Source organism: Cinclus cinclus, chromosome 7 (assembly GCF_963662255.1).
Source record: "Cinclus cinclus chromosome 7, bCinCin1.1, whole genome shotgun sequence".
Taxonomy (NCBI): Eukaryota; Metazoa; Chordata; class Aves; order Passeriformes; family Cinclidae; genus Cinclus; species Cinclus cinclus.
In genome coordinates this window covers 11,562,150-11,582,490 of record NC_085052.1, presented here as the reverse complement: position 1 = coordinate 11,582,490, position 20,341 = coordinate 11,562,150, and the positions used below count along the sequence as shown (strand labels likewise).

The 20,341-nt window shown below is 46.0% G+C and overlaps 1 protein-coding gene across 1 annotated transcript; it reads right to left on the bottom strand.

The window, feature by feature from the left end:
* Positions 1-1,279: 1,279 nt before the first annotated feature.
* On the bottom strand, positions 1,280-20,026 carry ITPRIP (inositol 1,4,5-trisphosphate receptor interacting protein). Its single transcript, XM_062496528.1, has 2 exons — positions 20,006-20,026; positions 1,280-7,674 (listed from the first exon to the last, which is right to left on the bottom strand). Exon 2 carries the CDS (start codon positions 7,659-7,661, stop codon positions 6,012-6,014), a length of 1,650 nt encoding a protein of 549 aa, XP_062352512.1. The 5' UTR covers positions 7,662-7,674; positions 20,006-20,026; the 3' UTR covers positions 1,280-6,011.
* Between the last annotated feature and the right edge of the window lie 315 nt (positions 20,027-20,341).

Here is a 20,341-nt window from a genome sequence, read left to right as displayed (position 1 = left end):
AATTTATAATTTCAGAAAAAGACAGGACTGCCTGGAAGTTTGCTTGGAAGGGATGCAACAGCTCACATGTTTGGTTGAACCCAATGACTCAACACCTTGAGATATCTTTTTCCCAAACAAATAGAATCTAGTTAAATACAAGTTAAAATCTGATCCTATGCCAGTGGCACTTGGGGACAGACCTGTGCTAGCTTTTAGTCCTGCAAGCAACAAACCATAATGCAGAGTTGAGCAGAGTGGATGGAACATGCTCAATATGTGGGCAAATCCTGAGCAGTATCCCATTCCAAGACCAGTGTTACCAGTTTGATCCTTACTGGGACCGTACCAAATTCATGTTAGCATGTTTGTGAGTTGCCATATCCTCTGAGATTGCTTTTCCTATTTTTTTTTAATAGCACATGTATTTCTGTGTGCTTGAAATAAAGGAGATTGTATCTTTGCTTACAGCTACCCCATGAGTGGTAAAAAGTCATTATATAAATTTTTAAGCTAAAAACCAATCTGTAGTGGGTGGCTTTCTTTCTGCTCTTCTTATTTTATGACAGATAATACTGCAATAGTGGTCATGGGATTATGGTCCAAAAATCTGCCAACTGCCCTTCTGAAAAAGGATATTCTAGGGATGTTACCCTTTCTGTTCCACAGCAACACTGAAGCAGTAAATTGAGGCAAAGAAGTGTTCTAGAAAATCAAGAGCTCAATGGAGAAAATGTTGTTGAGCTTGTCAGACAGCTTTGAAGCAGGATGGGTTTATTTTTGCTTGGTTTGCATTTTTTTTTTTTTGTTCTAACAAAGTTATAACCAAACCAAGACTGATGATCCTTTAGAAGTGTCTGGTTGACCCTGAGAAATTGTAACTTCTGGCTAAGCAGATTTGGGCTGCAGCTTCTAAGCTAGCGGCTTCTCAGACCTGCCCAGTGCAGATTCAGCCCCAGTGAGCACTGGAAGGCAGAGTTATTAAAGATGTGCAAGGCATTCGGTGGGGCTGGAAGACATTTTGCCAAGGTAACAGTGGTGCTTTTATTATATGAATTAATAATTAGCTCTGGGTGTGCTTCCAGAGCCAGAGCATATTAGAATATTAACAAGGAGGTGCTACTCCCTTAAACCAGGCAAAGGAGTTAAGCAGGGGGCTAAGTGGTGGTGGGTGGTTGCTGAACCTGGCTGTGGATACCCATAAAATAAGAAGGTAAAGAGGATTCCTCTGGCTGAAATGGAAATTCAGGAGATTCCTTGTTCAGCCCATAAGGGCAAAATCTATCAGCGTTATTTAGGGCTTGCCCCGAAAGGGTGTTTTGGACCAGACATATTCAGAGTAATTACTCTGATTTCCTGTGGATTCATATTCTCAAGAAGAATGACATCCCTGGCATTATTCTGGAATAGTGGTCCCACTTTATCTTCGTGTCACAGTTTATTCTGGAATAATTTCTACAGGGATTCAGGAATCCCACAGATTCTTGTGCTGGGATCATACTGCAAACATCCCCACTCCTTCCTTCTCCTCTCTTAGAAACATTTTGCAGGGAACTAGAAACAGAAGAGATCATGCTCATTTAGATTTTGTACAATGCTTCCTTTATTATAAATAAAGCTGCATGAAAAGATCTATACAAATTCAACAGTGTCCTGCTATGGAAGCAGCAGTTTAAGTACAGCATTGTCAATCAAGGAAGACTTTAGTTTCTAGAGTTCTGGTGTTATTGCCCATCTTGGCTGCAGTGCCAAGATTCATCTCAGTACTACAGTTTTGCTTCTGAGCTAACATGTTACACATGGACCCCCCACTTCTAAAAAAAAAAAAAAAAGTAATAAATAAAGCTGTTTACCAGGTAGGGTCCTATGAGAGCCAACCCCTCACTGAGCAGCAGCAAAGCTGTTACAGGTGCCTAAAGTCTCATTTCTTCACCACAGAGAAAACACTGCAGAGACTCTGCATTAAAAACGACTGGTGAACAAACACCAAATCCTGCTGCTTGAATACTGGATAAATTTTTGGATAATTTTGCTAAACTACATCTTTATACCCTGTATATACCTGTATACAGAGGAACTTGGAGAAACTCTTTTCTGTGGTTGCTTAAGAGTAAACACCCAACACTTCCCTTCAGAAGACGTTCAGCTCCTGTACAGCAATAATAACCTTAGACCAAGACATTTTCCAAAGGCAAATGGCTCCTGAGGCTATGCTTTAGATGAGTGGCTGCTATCAACCCACCACTAATTCCACTGCTTTGACAGAGCCTGTAATAAAATATTTAAACAAGTTGAGGGCACAGGGAGTGGCTAGAAACCAGTGGAAAGCACTGGGAATTCATCTGTTGCATTCACCTGGTTAGCAAATGGCAAGAACAGTACTGAGGGTCCAGGACAGACCGTTTACCTGTCCTTAGGTTGTCTCACGGAGATACAGGCATTGCCAAAGAGATGTTTATTACTCATGTGCCACGTGCAGTTTGGTTTTCAAAGAACATTTTTCAATTTAAACCACAAAATCTCACTTCTACTCCCATCCCTTAAAGCTGCTTCCTGTGATTACCCACCCAGATTTCAATCAAGGTAGAACTGCCCAAGGGCAACACTAAAATGTGTTAGGACATTTTTACTGGCTGGCAGCTGATGGAATGGAATTGTCTTGTAAACCTTATTTTGTGAAATGTGAGCATGGGCTTTTACTAATAGACTAGTATTTGGCGGGCAAAGATTTGATCCAGGAGAGACAAGGAAGTCCAAGGAATGATGTGCTTCACATCATGGCCTCCTTGTACCATGGCAGAAGCGTGGTCCAAAGAAACACTGTGTACCAACCTCTCCTCTGATGGGACATGTCTGTACCTTTGGTTTGCAAGGATGATCTGCATTCTGAGGCTGACTGGAGCACAGTTTATCATCACAGATAACATTTCCCCCCAGCACATATGAGTGGGTCCCCTCACAGCCTAAATGCACAGAACAGATAATTTTAAAGGTGCTCAGGGCAAAATGAACATATTGCATGTAGGAAAACTAAGCCAGGTAATTTGCTTTCAGTAGAATCAAATCTATAAATTACTTGATTCAGCTCCAGCTTCTGTTCAGCTAAACCTCATGAGAACACTTCAGGGTCAATTCGGGCATACGAGAGAACAGGCATACAAGTACAGCAAACAAACAAAAGATTCAATCCACTTATCAGTTCAGGTTCCCTTTGAGTCTGAGCAGGGTGCTTGGGGCTGTGTAATGACGAGTTTGGGCACGTTTACAAGCTAGCTGCAACTGGTGTTGCAAAGCTTTGTTCTGACATTTTAATAGGGGAGTTACCTTATTCTGTTCAACAGCCTTTTCTTCTCATGCTCCCCCTGCTCAACCTTATATAAAAGTTATTTTTCAACTCTGAATGTCATTTCCTGAGAAACCTGGGTCACAATTTTTTTTCTGTTCTTTGGACAGTCTAAATTTAGACTCCTGACAGGAAATGGCAGAGAAATTCTGATTTCTCTCTGGCTGGGCTGGGAGCATATTTAAAAGCAACTTCAACCACAACTGCTCCAGCGTGACCTGCCCGCCAGCAGTCCATGTCAAGCTGGATCTGCTACAGGCACTTTGCAGTAAACCTGGGCAGGTGAAAATGGCAAATCACCTGGGTTTGCAAAAGACTTACACAGACTCCTATGTAGCCTCCAGGTTCCAGTACTGACCCATCCTCCCTGTCCTTCTGCTTGTCACTACCTGCTTGCCATGGCCCCTGAGATTGCTCCTGCTCTCTTTCCCTCTGGGAAAAGCCTTCTTGGCTGTACTGAGGAAAGCCAGGGATTTACAGCACTCGTTAGCGTCAGCAATTAGTCCTGCCCTGTTGCTCTCCTGGCAACCTCCCAGGCACTCATCAAGGATGCTGAAGCAAGCACTAATGATCCAAGACTTTTCCTACAGCATTACCCACCAGCTTCTTCCATTCCCACCTACCCCTTACTTTCTGTTCAGAGATCCTATTTAACTACCTGTGGTAATAAAAGCCACATAGCTCTGTCACCATCTGTACTTTCTTATAAACCAGGCATGGAGACAGGAGTTAGAGCTTTCTCTGCCACTGTTTGTGAAATGTCCCTCACTAGTGGTGGGACAGAGAAGAGCAGACACCAATGAGGTGGTGAAACAGTTTTTACCATGAAAAAGGAAGAAAGGACAAGTCTGTGGAGAGTTTGCCTATCAATAGGATAAGGCTGGATAACAAGCTTCATGCTGTATGCTGTCCCCAGCAGTGACAGAGGATTGAACCTTCTCTCTGATGTGAGAGGATAAAAAGGGACCTGTGGAGTGATGGTAAAAGCATCCCTGATGGGTCTTACCTCACAGAACAACCACCCTCTTGTAAACAGGATCAAGGGAAGCCCTAGTGTAAAACTTCGCAGGAAATTCTAGTGTGAGAAAATGGTAGGAAAAGCCCCTTAGCACTGGAGGCCAGGCTTTTGGGACAGGCATAAAGCAATTACACACTGGGGGCCTGGCTTGGACCCCACACTCAGGAGGGTGAGGATCTCCTGAGTCCTCTTCTTCATGAAGCAAAGCCACCTTGCAGGGACTGGGCAGCCCACTGGCACAGCACTAACACGCTTCCTGTGGGATTTCAGGCATTTCCATTCCTGCAATGTTTGTTTTGGTTATTAAGCACATCTCAAGATTCTCCCCTGGCCTGAGAGCCTGCAGCAACTCTCCTCCTTTGCACTCCCACCTCAGCAAATTACAATCTACTAGTACAGCTCCTCAGAACAGCAGTCTTTAACAAGATGGAGGAGAATGTATAAAGTAGCTTTTGCCTGCATATGTGGAGCAGAAGGGCTTCAACACAGATCACAAGGCAGCTGCAAGCAGCACTGCTCAGGTCTACTACATATGCATCTTTTTCATCCCTTCCTTCTCCTTCCTGCTGGCCTTGGCCTTATTAAAATCACATGCAGAGAGTCATACTCATTTGGAGGGTGAGTGTTCACTCCTGCTACGGGGCTTCTGAGATTGGCTTCATTATAGGATAATTTTGGAGAACTGCTTCTTTTATGAAAGCAAATCTTAGAGCAGTCATAGAATCAGAATAGTTTGGGCTAGAAGGGACATTCAAAGATCATATAGTTCAAACCCTGCTTTTCCTTTCTCTCTAGGCTGTTCTTATGCCTTAGTGCCCCAAGGTAAGGAAAACAAACAAACAACCCAAATGTCAGAACCCTATAGTAATGTTTCTTTTATCTAAGGTAGAAAAGGTTCCTGTTCATTGATCCATACAAAATGGGCAGGAATATAAACCACTAGCCATGTTACCATGGAAGACTCAAATGAAATAGTCTGAAGACACAGACCCTGCTCTGCTACATCCTCCCACAGGAGAAAAAATGTGCAGGGGTCTTTTCAAAGGACAGGAAAAAGCCATTTAAGTTACTATTGCAAGTGCAATCAAGAAGGCTCTTTTTTTTTTTTTAAACTACAGTTCCCTTTTGAAACTGTGCTTCATTTAAGGATCTTCATCCAGTCCAGATCTTGTGCATGATCCTCTCCACACCAGCATGTTGACTTATGTTGCACTTCCCATTGGTGAAAGGGCTCCTGCTGTCTATAAGCAGAAGGGCTCCTTTGATTCCATGATATCCTGTCTCTGATTCTCCCTCCCTGTTCTTATCTCCCCCTTCTGAAGGAAATGAAGTATTTGGCCACCATCACATTCCCACCCCCATTTGCACTGCAGGCATCTGAATAAATTACTTATATTTGTTGCTCACCACTGCTGTAGCATGACTGAGGCACAATAGAAAAAACATACTCTTAGCTGCATAAAACCAAGCACAGCAGTGGAACAGATACCTACTTCAAAATCACATCTTCCAGTTTCTCCCTATTCTTCTCCTACAGCCTCATCCTTTCAGCAAGAACCATGGCCCAGGACTGGTTCAGCTCCAGACAAGAAGCTCTATTGGCAAAGTCAGCTGTCTCCAGGAGGCTTCAGAAAGTTGCCCTCTGCACCTGTGCTTAGAGTTTGGCTTTGGTTAAAGGGGTTCCTTACGGATCCCGTTGGTGTGTGCAAGGGGAATGTGCACTGTGTACTCATTTATCAGTGCAGACATGTTCCTGAGCATCTCGTGGAATGTGTCCACCATCTTCCTGTATATGTCCCTGCGTAGCACAAAGGGACGGAAAAGGTTGAGAGGCTCAGCCCTCTGAAATATGATGGGGAAACCCAGCTCTGCTGGTACATTCCCATTGCCAACAAAGAAGTGATAAAGCTTTTTTTCATGCAAACATTTCTCTAGGAATTTCAGCATGTCCTGTAGGCGCGCCTCCAGCTTTTCTGGGGCCCAGTCTTGACTGGGACGTGCCTGCAGGAGATGCAGCAGCACTGTCTTCAGGTGGTAGTTGGTGAGCCCGCTGGGACCTGTGAGGCTGCATTGCTTCCCATGGAGGAAGGAGAGGATCTGAAGGCAGCTGACGTGGCAGGCATTGGCAGGGAGTGTTTTGGAGACCAACTGGATGAACCTCCTCTCATACACTGCAAAGGTGAGAAACCAGTGGGTGCTGGAGGGAATGTCTGCTGCCAGGCTGCTCCGAGGGAAGTGGGAGATGAAGTAAACATCAGAGTTCTCATATTGCACCACAGGGGTTAGGTTGAAGGCAATCGATTTCCCTGATTTAAATTTTATCTTCAGGGCTCCTGGTGAGTCCAGGAGGCTGAAGGAAAGGTCAAATTCATATTTGTGGGAGATTCTGTTCCAGGCCTTGGTGACGGCAATCTGGAACCACTTCATGACTTGGTCGGCATCCAGATATTGAGTATTTTTGAAGCACAGGAGGTCTTCCATTTCACTGCTCGGCCTGGTACTACTGACCTGGCTATGGAGGAGGCACAGCATATCTTCCCCTAGTTTAGTCTTGTCACAGATGCAACCCGTCGCATCCTCACCTGCCCTGCACACCTTGATAGTGCCATAACCTTGTTTATCTGGGGGAAAAGAGTCACCAGAGCACCAGGTCTGGCAGCGAAAGCAGTAAGGCTCTGGGGGGGCAAAAGGCACTATCAGATCACAGACGAAGGGTTTACGCACTCTCCAATTCTCATACATGCTCCCCACACCCATGCAATCTTCCACTTCCATGTCAGCATCCCGGTTACAAACACTCCTCAAGGCCTCCAGCAGGTCATCTGCAAAGCCTTCCACCATCTCCCGCATCCTGGCCATGTCTCCGGTGGTACCCAGGATACGCTTCTCATAGAAGCTGGCCAGGACAGCCTTGTCAGGGAAGGCCACTCCTTTAAATGCTTTCCCCAGGACTGCCATGTCATCCTCTTCTCCTCCTATGTCCTGCCAATTCCCTTCCTGGAAATCCTGCCTCCAGAGCTCGATCAGCAGGAAGATGACCATGGAGAGGGCAGTCCACATATCCCATCGGACCTTTTCCTCTTTGCTTTCCTCTACTACCACTGCAGCCTTTTCCAGAGCCTTCTGTGTGGCTTCCTGGTCTGCAATTTCCTGCTCCAAGCGCAGCTGCTCCAGCCGCAGGCTCTCCTCCCGCTCCTTCATCTTCTGGATGATTTCTTCTGTGTTCTCAGGGATGGTGCCATTCTCCTTAGGGAAGAAGAGCGGGTGGTTGACAATAGCTGTAATCACCAGTAGGCACACCCGGAAGAGTCCCACAGGCATGGCAGTTCCTTCCCTGGAAGAGAAAAAGGTGAAATGACCTACGATTTGGACTATATTCCCTCAAGTGCAAAAATGAAAGAAATTTCCCACTGCAATAAGAACACTGACATCCTTTCCAGCCCTGGAAAAAATGCTTGAATCTAGAAACCACCAAGTGCGTGCCCATTTCTGCAAGTTATCAACCAGCTTCTCAAAGAGGCTTTATCAGCTGATGCCAAGGATGAAAGCAGCTCTTATCAAATGAACTTCGAAAAACAGAACTCTGAAAGTACTTCCTGCTGTCAACCCACTGTGATGCTGTTGGGCAGTATGGGAAGGCATGCCCAGCCTTTAAAACTCCCTGGACAGAAAAGGAGAGAAAGAAGCAGGCAGAACCTCCCCAAGTGTATAAAAGCAGGACTGGAGATGAGCACTGCTTTTCCTCAACATAAAGCTAATACTTCAGATGTGGCAGTGGCTTAGGCAGGTCTGTCCTGGCTACCTTCCATGTTAAGCATGTCTGGGAACCCACACAGCCTGCCTGGATCAGGGCAAATTTCACTGCCCCACTGCTCAGGTGCACCTGGGTGGGAACAAGCCTGCACAGTTTTATGCTTCTAAGCAGGCATTACAGGCAAAGCTCTTCCTGCCTTTCAGCACCATCAGGATCAGGCTGTGGCAAACCCTCCTGGCCCCCAGGATGCCTCATAACTGCAGTCCCCAGAAAAAGGGTAGAGACAAGAGACTCTCCTAAAATGGAAAGGGTTTCCTTTTGCCCAGTGGTTCTAAAAGCATCAGGCTGCTTATTTTTGGTGCACATCTACACTACCAACCTGTGGAGGACATTAGTAAACACCATGGCTTTGATCAAAGCCATCTCCCCGAAGCACCCCCTAAACAGCTGTGCTTGCAGCCTATTGCACTCCTATTTGCAGTGACCTCAACAAGGCTGTGAGCCACATCCTAGCCAAGTGCCAGCAATAGTCCTGTGTGTCACCCTTAGCACAGGCCCCTGCATGACTGAGACTGCTATGGTGTTTTGGAGTGGCTTTGTGTGGTTACTGGCTCTGCTGCTCCAACCCCACTTTTAAAACTTTCTGTGCCATGGGGCTCACAATGAAAGGATTTAATTCTCAACTTTGTGGGACATGGTCCCATTGCCAGGGTCTCTGCCTGGTGGTGACAAGGCCTCCCAGAGGGCTGTGACAGATGGTGCTCAGGCTAAAGCCTGGGCTTCTTCCTCCCAGCTGGCATTTCCACTTCTGGAGGGCTGGCATCACTATCAAGAGCCCAAGTGACAACTCAGGGCAGTACAATCTGAAGTTGTCACCCATTGCTGTGATGCTGGAAGCTCACCAGTCCCTCTTTCTAGCAAAATCACCTCTCAGTCCTAGCACATGGAGATGAGAAGGACAAGATGGACAAGCAGGGCTACTTTTTCTTCCAGCTGGGAAATTTTAGCACAGCCGCTTTAATGCCTCAAAAGCGCTTGAGAGAGAAGGGGTTCTGTTACAGAAATAAAGTCTACCAATAACATACTTCATCAATCAGACCAGAAATAGCAATCTCATTCCCAAGTAATTCTGCTGTGGGAATAAGGCTGTTTCACAGAGAGCCAAAAGATGGTGAGGCACTCTGTGTGCTCCAGCTCAGGGCTGCAATTCCAACTCCCTGGAATAGCTCCTTCCTGGCTTGAACCCAGCATGTTTTGGTGCCTCAGCAATCCTGCTGTCCCAGCATCTGGGCAAGAAGGAAAATATCTCTGGCAATCTCATTTATGCCTCCACAGGGCACACAGAAAAGACAGATCCACCTCAGTGGACCTTGTTATCGTAACTGCACAACAAACTGCTGGTTTTGATTGCAGGAACCTGGATTTCCTCAATGTGAGCATTTACTGTACATGGGAACTGCATCCTTCAGCACACAATTATCTTTGCTTATGAGAGGGCTGGGACTGGAATAACAAGGGAAGGGAACAGGATTGAGATGCATTGTCCAAGCAGCAAGAAAATTCACACGGTGCTCAAGATAATGCTCCATGCCCCTCCCTGTGTAACATTTACCAACTACCCTTTTCTTAGATCCCATGCACATGCACAGATGAATGTTCTTATGCAGACATTGCTCCGGGAATAGTTTGTGGCCCTATCCTGTCCTTTTTTATATTTACATTAACTCTTTAATTCATCAGGCAATGAATTAAAGCTGAATTAATGCCCAAATCTGGGTGTTCCAGTTATTCTGTGAGCTCCACACCCGGGCACATTTTAAAAATAAACTGGGGGGGTCACCCTGCACTGCAAAAGGCTTTATCAGTTTGCTGGGGCAGGGCAGGAAGTGCTGGCGAGTTCCTTTGCTTAGTGCTATGCTCTTGCAGACCACGTGTGCCTTCCAAGCTTAAAAATAACATGGCCAGGGGCCAGGTGCCTCCTTCTTGCAGTCTTGACCAGGATAACATCACTGCTCTGCTAGACCACCGTCCCTGCAGATGAATTATTTTACCATTACCACATTACTTCAAGGTGTGTAAGGCTGAAAGGAAAGATTCCTTAGGATCCTCTTTCTCATGCCCAGCTGCCCATGTGGGCACACTGCTGCCACAGGTTACCTGTCCCAAAGCTCTGCTAGCAGCAGAGGTTAGGCCAGACATCCCCAAGTCCATCACTGACTGGCTTAGCTGAATTCACTCCAGGTCACATTGACATTCTAGGATACCCCAGTTCACTTTGCAGCAACCTCTTCCCTCAGCAAGCATTATAGGCATTAACCTCTGGAAACTGGAAGTGACAAGTGATCTGAAGATCCCATTGATTTGCAAGAGGGATGTCTGTTTTCAGCCCAGAGTAAGTTCTGCTAGTCAAAACTGCCCTTTTGCTACTGCAGTTACTCACTCCAGAAAATGAAGCCAAACATTAACCTCAGTTAAGGCTTAAGGTTAATGCTGCTCAGTGACCAAAGTCAGTGGAGCCTGCCCTTGGCAGCAGCAAGGGTGGTACGGGCAGAGCATTCCCACGTCTCTCAGACACAGCTTTCCTGGCTAATATGAAAGACTTAAGAATACAGGTGAAACCAGTAGCACTGCCTGCTACGGCGCTCCAGCATTCCCCATAACAAAGACTGATCTTTTCCCTTACTTTTAACTTCAGCCCAAGCTATTTAAGCCTGATAAAAATACTTATGCCTGCTCAGGCTGAGACAGCTTTTGTGTGGGGAAGAGGGAGAGAGTCCAAACCTTTCCAAGCTTGAGACTAAGAAAGAGAAATGGCAATGTTTCAATCTACACATCAAATTTAGCAACATTTCAAATATGGAGGGAAAAAATAAAAGGTGTTTTTAAATAGCAAGTTCTCAAAGCAATCTGCGACCTTTTCCAAATTTCTTACTCTGACAGTTTTTTCCCATTTAAAGGATAAACAACATCTGGGCTCAGTAACAGGCTTATATCCTACCTACCTTCTGCAGACCCTCTTGTGGCAGTCCTGGGGCTCCAAAGACTCCCCAGAGGCTGCTATGGTCACAGGTAGGCACTCCTGTCAGCAGCCAAAGCAGCCCTTGCTCTGCTCCCTGTGCCAGGTGAGAATGCAGAGGCCTCTCTTTTCTCCCGTGGGCACAAAGCAGGGAAAGGTGCAGGAAGACCAAAGAAACCTGCTTGGGAAATGAAGAAGGGCCAGGGTATGTGAAACCTCACTGTCTTGATGTGAAGCTGTCTCTGCTCACTGCCCAGCATGTGATGCTACTTGTTCAAACCTGCCTTTGGCACTAGAATTAGTTTTCCTTCTGGGCTTTTCTGTGGCACTTACTGCTAGTGACTAGGGGCTTCACCCAGTTTAAGGTTAATGACCACTCTGCACAATCCTGGGAAGTGAGGGGGCAGACACCATCCCACCCTCCAGCTGGGAGTGAGGGTTCAGAGAGATAAAAACACCTGATCACCCTGTTGCTTGATTACAAACAATCAAGTGCATCCTGCAGCACTTAGTATGTTCAAAGGGTCCACCAAGAACACCTGCAGCCCTCCACCCTCAGCTCCCAGGCAGGTTAGGTCTCATCCTTTCAAACCTGGAGCTGCCTCTCTAGCTGGTGGATCCTGACCAGATCCAGAGCAGGATGATGCAGGGAGAGAAGAGAGAAGGAGTATGATAATGCTGCTGCCATGCAGTTCAGGCTGATGCCATGAAGCCACAAGCAGAAGGAGGCCAGCTCTCATGCTAGCTGATCTGAAAGTGCTGTGCTGCACAATTTACTAATGCTTGGCTTGCCCAGAGCACAGTTCCAGGCAGCACAGCACGAGGAAAGGGAAGCAGCACAGGAAAAAGCCTTCAGAGAGCCAGGCAGCAGCAGCTCCACCTTCAGCTTCTCCTCCTCTCCACCCTGGAGCATCACAGAGTTCATACAGGGTTTGTGTGGACCAGCCTGAAGCAGCTGCTGCCCTGTGGCAATGTGTGCTCTGCCCCTTCCCAAGCCACCCTGTCACAGGGATTTCCCTGAGGGGCAGCAAAGTTCTTCATGGACATGATGATGCTCAAGAGTCATAACAATGTCCTTCCAGCTAAATGTGTTTAACTTCTGACATCCCTAAACATCCCCAAACCCTTTTCCATAGCAGGTTCAGAACCTTCTGCTTCCTGCTCAATCTGGCAAAGGAAAGAAAGAGATGGCAGCTTGCCTCTGCAGGATGATGATGTGCTCTGAGCCCAGGTAACTCTCCACCTTCTCTAAAGACAAGGGAAGTACTTCCCTTTCATTACAGTGCCTTTCTTTACTCAGGAGATCCTCATGTAGCTTTTATTTTTCCAGCTATTTTATTCCTCTAAATTTTGAACCATGGTAAGCAAAACATGCTCTGTCTGGTGTTCAGCAATAAACAAGCCAGGAATGAGCTGAAGCCTTGATTCTTAACTTGGAAAAACACAAGTCAAGCCACTGAGTGCAGTTCAGTATTACACTGGAACACGCCAAGGCATCACTTTCAACACACTAGATTGCTTCCTGCAATTTGGCTGACATAAAAGGCAATGAATAGGTGGCTGCTCCATTGTATTTTGCTTTGGTAGGCTGCAAGAAAAGAGGCATTTCAAATAGATGATAGAAAATACAGCTGGTTGGGAGTCTTTTCTTTCATTGAAAACTGCCAAATTTTTGAAACCAGAACATTCATGGGAACAAATATGATTTCTGACTCTCTTATTGGGAAGGTCCTTGAGGTTTGGAAAGGATTCTGCTACTTGTTTTGCCTGCAGAGATTAACAGGTCCAACTAGGCACTAACCTGCAACTGGGACTTTCTTACTGGGAAGATGTGAACCTCAGTCTGAGGAGTTTCAGGCCCAGTCCAGTTGTACTTCCTCATGGTGGAGCTTCTGGGAGCACTGAGATTCCTTCTCTTGCCGTACAACAGTGAATAAATTTTGGCCTTTGAGTGTTTAGTCTGAAAAAAGCTTCTCCTTCCTTTATGAAGATGTATAAAGAATAAGTTTGCTGAAAGCCCTCAGTAATGCACCATTTCTTTCTCCATTTACAAGTACCACTGCCACCCCTGCAGTGAGATGATCCAGCTGCCACTGAAAGAAATCATGGTTCCTCTTAATGGGGGCTACAAGCTTTGAATTGTATGAAACTTGTTTCTTACACAACCCCACACAGCACAGGACACCCAGGACAGGCTCTTGCTCTCCCATCTCATGAGCATACAGTCAGCTGCAGCACACACAGCCCAGACAGGAAAATTAAGGGATAAAAATTCAATACAGAGCCTGAGCAGCACCAACTTGTGCTGTTCTTTCAGCCCCTGTGAATTAAGCTGTGTGCAGGATGTCAGTGGGATGAGATGTCGACTGGGGCAGAACAGTGCCAGCCACAGCAGCTCTAACTCACGTTCTGACTTGTTTTTCAGCATTAAATTAGTGCTACAGACAAAGCACCCGATTCCAGCTGCCAGCACAATCACAGTTGATTCAGCACAGACAGGTGGGACTGGGCTCTGGCTCTGGCTCTCTACCAAAGCCTCAAGTGGGGAAGGACCAAATGCACCAATACATGAAGTGCAGGGGCCTGGATGTTGAGACTGGAAACACAACCATGTTTAAAACCAGAACAAGCCAACTGGCCTGCCCAGGACTATGGCAGTCAGGTCTGGCAGAACAGCTGCCTTCCAAACTGTGCCTGGAAGCCACACCCCAGACTGGCTGCTTGGCCACAGCACAGCAGTTGGACACTGCTGTGTCCAAGGCCACTTGCCTGATAGCTATTGTTCTGCTGTTTGATTGAGAACATCAACCTTTCGTAATATCCGTGGACATCCTGTCCCAGGCCTGCTGCAGTGCCAACAGGGTCAGCTGTGCAGCCCGAGTCAGACATCCTGCCCAACAGGTCTGCCGTGGGCTTTAGGAAACCCTATTTTCCTCCTGGGGGTCACCAGTTCAGGTATTTCCAAGGAAATGCTGATGCTCATCCTGTGTACAGGACTAGATAGCCCTCTCTTCCCACGGGCAGGTGGGTTTGGGGGGGATAAGCACGTTTCGAAGGGCACTGGAAAACAGATAGTGCTGTGCAGCCCCAGGTCCAAATGAGGGATTTTGTCAGCTTCTCTCCAAGCAGAGGAGTGCTTGATTTGCTCTAGGAAAGACAGTCTCTTCTCCTGTCTTCCACTCATGTACTGCCTTTGCCACCAGGAAGCTTTTTCTGATGCTGTGTTAATTCTCCCTTGCTGCAGTTTGAACCCCCTAACATTCCAGTGCCCACTGTGGGTACAAGTAGGACAGATTTTTTGTTTTCTTCTTGCAGTAGCACTCAGGATGTTCAGAGGTACTCTTGTTCTGCCTCAGCTTTCACTGTATATGGATGCATTTACAAGCTGCTGCCATAAAATCCCATGGTCCTCCTTACCCCAAAGCCTAGACAGTGCAAAGCATTCTTTCTGGCTCAACAGGAGCTATTTGCCTTCTAGGGCTCTTTTCCAAAACCCAAAGAGATGTGGCACGTGTTAGATTTTCAGTCTCATCAGCAAGTGAGGATTTATTGGGCCCATTTCTAAGTCATTGTTTTTCAGTTCATATAGGTATCATGCAACTTATCAAAACACTAATCAAAACATGATCCTCTTCCTGCCCCAGAAGCCAGCAGTCACCATTAAAGGCAGCTTTAACAACTAGTGAATAATGCAGAGACACATCTTGTCCCCAAAGCACTCACTTGTCCCCAAAGCACTCACTGTTTACTCTGAGCAAGGCTGGACCCAACAGAGGGTGCCCATGGAGACAGCCAACAGCGTGAGAAGTGTTACTCAGCATCCTGCTCATTGCCAAGAAGGGGTTTTACAAATTGGAACATAGTGTTGGCTGCAGGAGAGACAGGAGGGTAAAAGCAGGAAGCGTGTATGTGACTCCCACCCACGTATTGAGCTGTTGTAGTAGGACCACAGCCAGAAATAGCTTGCCTTTTTAAACCAAATAAATTTTGTTTGGTTTTGTCTGTTATTAGTGAGGAAAACAACTGGAGCAGACCAAACCTGTGTGGGTTTTGTTGGTTTGGGTTTTTTTTGTTTGTTTGTTTTTGTTTATATAAGAGGAGAAGAGACACAGGCAAAGAAAAAAACCCCTCCTCCTCCAACCCAACATGATGGGAGCCTGGGCAACAGCTGGTCATTCCCCTGCACAATCTTTCATCAGTACAGATGGACAAATACCCCTGCTGTTCCACCAAAAGCCTGATAGTGTCAACCACAATGGATGGAGCACTGTCACTGCACAGATCCTCTTTGGCCTCCTCCTGGTGCTCATGCTGGTCCCTGCTCTGGCTGTCACCCTCAGCCACACAACAGCTCCTTGCACAAGAGGCAGCCATGGCTCATGGATCCTGCCTGGCAGTCACCTCAGGGAGAGGTGGTGAGTACAGAAAGAGATCAACTGTCAAGATGTTTGTTTAAATCTGCCCTCCTTTTCCCTGGTTAATTCTCAGCAAGGTGGAAAAAACCCAAACCAGTGTTGTTAAATCAGGCAGTGGTTACTCTGGCTCTCCTCATCCTGTGGTAAACGTATGCATCGTTGTACATTGAACTTAATCGTACACCCATTGGAACAAATGCTTTGGTATTAAAATAATTGGTGGAAACATCAGAAAGTTGATTTCCCAGCAGGGATACAGCTCTCCAGCACACCTCAGAAGAGCACATGTGAATATTGGCAGGGCTCAGACATGACTCGCAGAGTGATTACATTTTACATAATGTGAAACTATGCAGTCCCATTCCAGTCATGAACAATGAGTATTTACATATTACCGACAGTAGAAAGCACAGTAGTTGCCAGACACTTCCACAATGAGGTGCTGAACAAAAACACAGCAAAAAGAAATTATCATTGCAGGTTGGGAATTTGGCTGATCTGAGATCTACTCCATCACAGTCTTGACTCAGTGACAAAGCCACACTCGTAGGTCAGGAAACCTGCAGGCCCAATATCTACTTAAAAAGGACCCAAAACAACTGGATGGGACTGAAGGTTTGTGTGATATTGGACCATTGTTTTGCTAACTAGTCACTGCTGTTTGTATTCAAACAATAGGGAAAGAACTGTATTTAAAGGCTGGCTATTGTTGCCAAAATATCAACACAGAAATCAAAAGCAATGCTTTATTCCATTGCCTGAAATCCCAGTTTGTTTTTTGTTTGTTTTTTTAACACAATATAGCTCTTTAAATAAAGTAAAAAACACACCACAACCCAAGGGACTGTGAAAGCCCCTGCAGGGATGGGTAGAGGGTGTGGAAGGAAGAGAGAATAAAAGCACTTTTACTGCATTGCACCATTTCCTTGCCCCTCACCAGGATGATTCCCTGATCTAATCAAAGACACTGTGCACTGTACACAGCTTCTGAGGAAGAATCAAACCCTCTTACTTCATTACCCAGTGACTCTAGAAAAGATCAAGAGAAACAACACAAATGCTTTGGGAAGCAGAAATCTCAGTCTTGGCTCACTGGCCATAAACCCAAAAACTGCCAAGGCAGATGTAAGCACACAAATATGTTGGCTGCAGAGTACTTCTGGCTAATCCTGCTCTTCAAAATGAGTTTGAATAAATAAAAAGCAGCAGAAGAAAGCAAAGTCATACAAGAAAACAAACTGTCCCACTTCCGAACAATATTTCCATGAAGTTCATCCTTCCAGCATCCCTGGCCACCAACCCAGAGCCATTTTCACCCAAGGGGATGACTCAGAGACAGCCTATTGCCACATGTACCCACACTGAATAATTTTCATGTGCTCTCTGCTCAGTCCCCTCTTCTTACCAAGAAAAGGAAACATCTCTAAGCTCTTGTTTTGCTGAAGAATTTGTGAACTGAATGCTGGGAAGAAAAACTCTAAAAAGACTCAAGGGGAAAGTAGCAATGTAACTTGCAGTGCTGCAGCAGAAGTATCAAACACACATATATGAAGGTTCTGAGGCCACGTGGTTTTCATTTGGGATGTGTGGGGTGAGCACATAGGGTTGCTTTCTTTATACCCTAGGCACAACAAAGGAAGGCTTTGTTTGGAAGCCAAGGGACAGCCCCTCGGCTCACTTAAAGGCTAAGTTACAGCTATTGGGAACTGTGAGTCATAGCTGTGGGGCCCCTGCTCACAGGCACAAAACCCCTCTGCTGCAGCAGGCAAGGAGCAAAGCCTCCAGTTCCACTTGGGAGACCCAAATCGTCCAGGACTAGCAGCAAATACAAGGCTGAGCTGAGACCACTTGTTGTGGATGACTTAGCACACAAACACAACCCTTCCAGTCGACATTTCTTCTGGTAACTCTGATCAGAACCCTGCACCTATTCCAAGAGCACAGTGCAGCTATGAGTCAACAGGAAAGTGGGATAAACATCATCCAAGCACCTTCTGACCATCTTTTGACTTTGGCTGCAGAAGAGCATGGCCATGATTCTTAGACTGAGCATAGCCAGCTCACTAGGTGGGACCACACTAGAGCTCTGTCCTTAAGTCACCAACTGTGCCAGATAATTTGTGTCATTGTGTGTTACAGGAGGGGAAGGTCAACCGGTAGATTCCGGTTACCCAAAATAAAGACATCCCTTCATTCTTGCCCCTACAATTCTGGAAGATAAGGATAATTTTTAATTACCATGAATGAGCTGCAATCTGAAGCGCAGAGGTGTCTGTGCTGCTGAAACTTCAAGTATTTTCCCTCACATTTCCAATAGTCCCAAGCCATTTGGTTGCTAAATCCCCAGAGGCCTTTAGAAGTCGAATTCTCCTCTGAAACCACTGGCAGTAAGACACCTGAACATCCAGGAGGAAATAGATTAGGATTGAAGCATTCTGGAAGAATGCTTGAAGATACAGAAGACCAAGCCCCTCAGAGAAGCATTATAGTGTCAATACCAAGTGTGTCACTTTAAGCTTGACAACACCTCCTTAGCTCCACCTCTGGTAGGTGTTAACACTTTACAAGAGCTCAAAAAATAGGAGAAAAAAGAGGTCTGAAAAAGCAATAGAGTTTCTTCCCTCTGCCTACATGCATGGCTTACACTGTGCCTAGATGATTCCTGGCAAGTCTCTGTTTACTTTGTTCTGAAAAACTTCCAGCAAATCTCTGCCTCCCAAGGCAGTCTAGACAACTGCTCAGCTGCCCCTACCTGCAGGAAAGTCTCCTTATCAGCACATGTGCTTTCTCCAAAACAAGCTGTTTGGATCCCTGCTGGAATCCTGGCACAGGCAGGTGGTATCTTGTTTTGGGGAACTCCTTTACTTCCTTGAAGACTTCCTGGGAACCATTTGCTCCCACTCCTCATCAGGTGCTCACCACTCATCACCAAAGCCTCTGCAATTTGGAGGAGCTGAATGCAAGGCTCTCTCAGGCTGATTTACATTGTTTTTCTGGGTTTTACCACACACACTACCCTTTCATCTGAAGGCACCCACCATCCCCAGAGGCAACCCAGGGAAAGACAAGTTGGTTACACAGGTGGTTCAGCTGACACCTTATAACTCATGTCCCTTTTTCTTCTCAGGAACAAGAACCTTCTCTACGTGCTCTTCCCCTGGTTTCAAAAGGGAAGGAACAGTTAACAGTTTTCATTTGCCAGGCAACCAGAATAACCCTATGAGCTGGAGACTGTGCCTAACAGGGCTTAAACTCTGCAACAGCTGGCTGCAGTAGTCCTCATCCTTGCCAACACCATGCCTGGTTTTTCTGAGCCACATACATGGCAGTGGGATGCATCAGATGTTTTCCATGTAACTGCTGAAAAAGCATCTCTGCCTGGAGGCAAATATTGCTGATACAAATAATGTGCTAGATCAGCCAGAAAAACCTGCCTCTGGAGGAGGGATAATAATGAAAGATGGTGAATGGAAAGGAAAAAGAGAAAGAGTTTCATTTACACACAGGAGAATGGCAGTGGGCCAACTCTCACAGCTTTGATCGGGACTGGCTGGAAAAGCATGCCAGGGAGCTCTCTGAGCTGAGCTTTGCTAGAGCAGAGCAGTTGTTTGAACTCGGTGATGGGAAAAAGGGGACAGACACCACCCAGCACTGATCCAGAATAAATAAGTAGGAAAAAAATCACGTGGCGTGCATGAACTAACAGGTACTCAGGGCTGTAGCAGGATACTGTGGCAGCCAGGACTGCTGCTCTGGCAGCTCCCTCTGTCATCAGCTCCAGTTCTTGCCCTCTCACCACTGCTACCTGCAGAGCCTCCTGTCACACACTCACAGACACTCACAGCACTGCCAGACATCTTGGTTTCACCCAGTTCTCCTTTCAGTGGGTTTTTAGGGGTTTTCATACAAACATGAAAACTCTACACATCACTGGCTTGTGAAGGCACAATTTCCCTTCTTCTCCCTCTGCTGTCACCCTTGATCATCTGGAAATTGTCCAGGCACTTTCAGGCATCTGCTCTCCCTCTAACACTTAGAAGAGAGGAATTCCAGTACTTTCCCAGTCTAGGTAAGGTACTTCTGACAAGCTCTCCTCCGAAGAAGAAAATGCATCAGTAGCTGATATCAGCAAAGCTTTGGACCCTTTGGCTCCCCTCTGCCATCACTCTCTGACTAGTCCCCAACTGTACCAAGCAGTCAGGTAAGAAAAATTTAATTGAAAGTCCAAAGGAGAGAGACTTTTAACATTGATCTTCCACACTGAAACCATTCCCAAATTAAACCTTTGAAACATTGCTACTTTTGCTTTGCAAGAAGCTGTCTGAACCTCACTGCTGGGAACATTTCTAAAATATAAGCCACACCAATTTCCTTTCAGCATTTCTGCTGCAAGGCTCAAAATCTCCTAGTGAGAGCCCATCAAGAAGGTTTTTTAAATCACATAAAATGTGGAAGGAAGAATGACCCCTTCAGCACTTACCTGCTACACAGCTTTGCAGGTGCTCATTAAACTTCACATTACTACTATCACTGTGATGCAGAGAAGACTAAATTCAGTCACTCACCACTGAAGCGCAGCCAGGAAGTCTGCAAAACACAAAGAGAATGAATGAGGAAGTGCAGACAGAAGATGGGTACATAATGCAGTTATCTAAATCATGGATTGATTAAAAGAGAGATTAACTCACCCCCTCACCTAATAAAATGATCATAAAAGCTCAAGAGACCAGAAATAATCAGTTGAAGTGATCAGGGAAGAGTTAAAATGCTGCTTCTCCCATGGGAAAGTGTGTAGATCACACCATGGCTCTCTCTC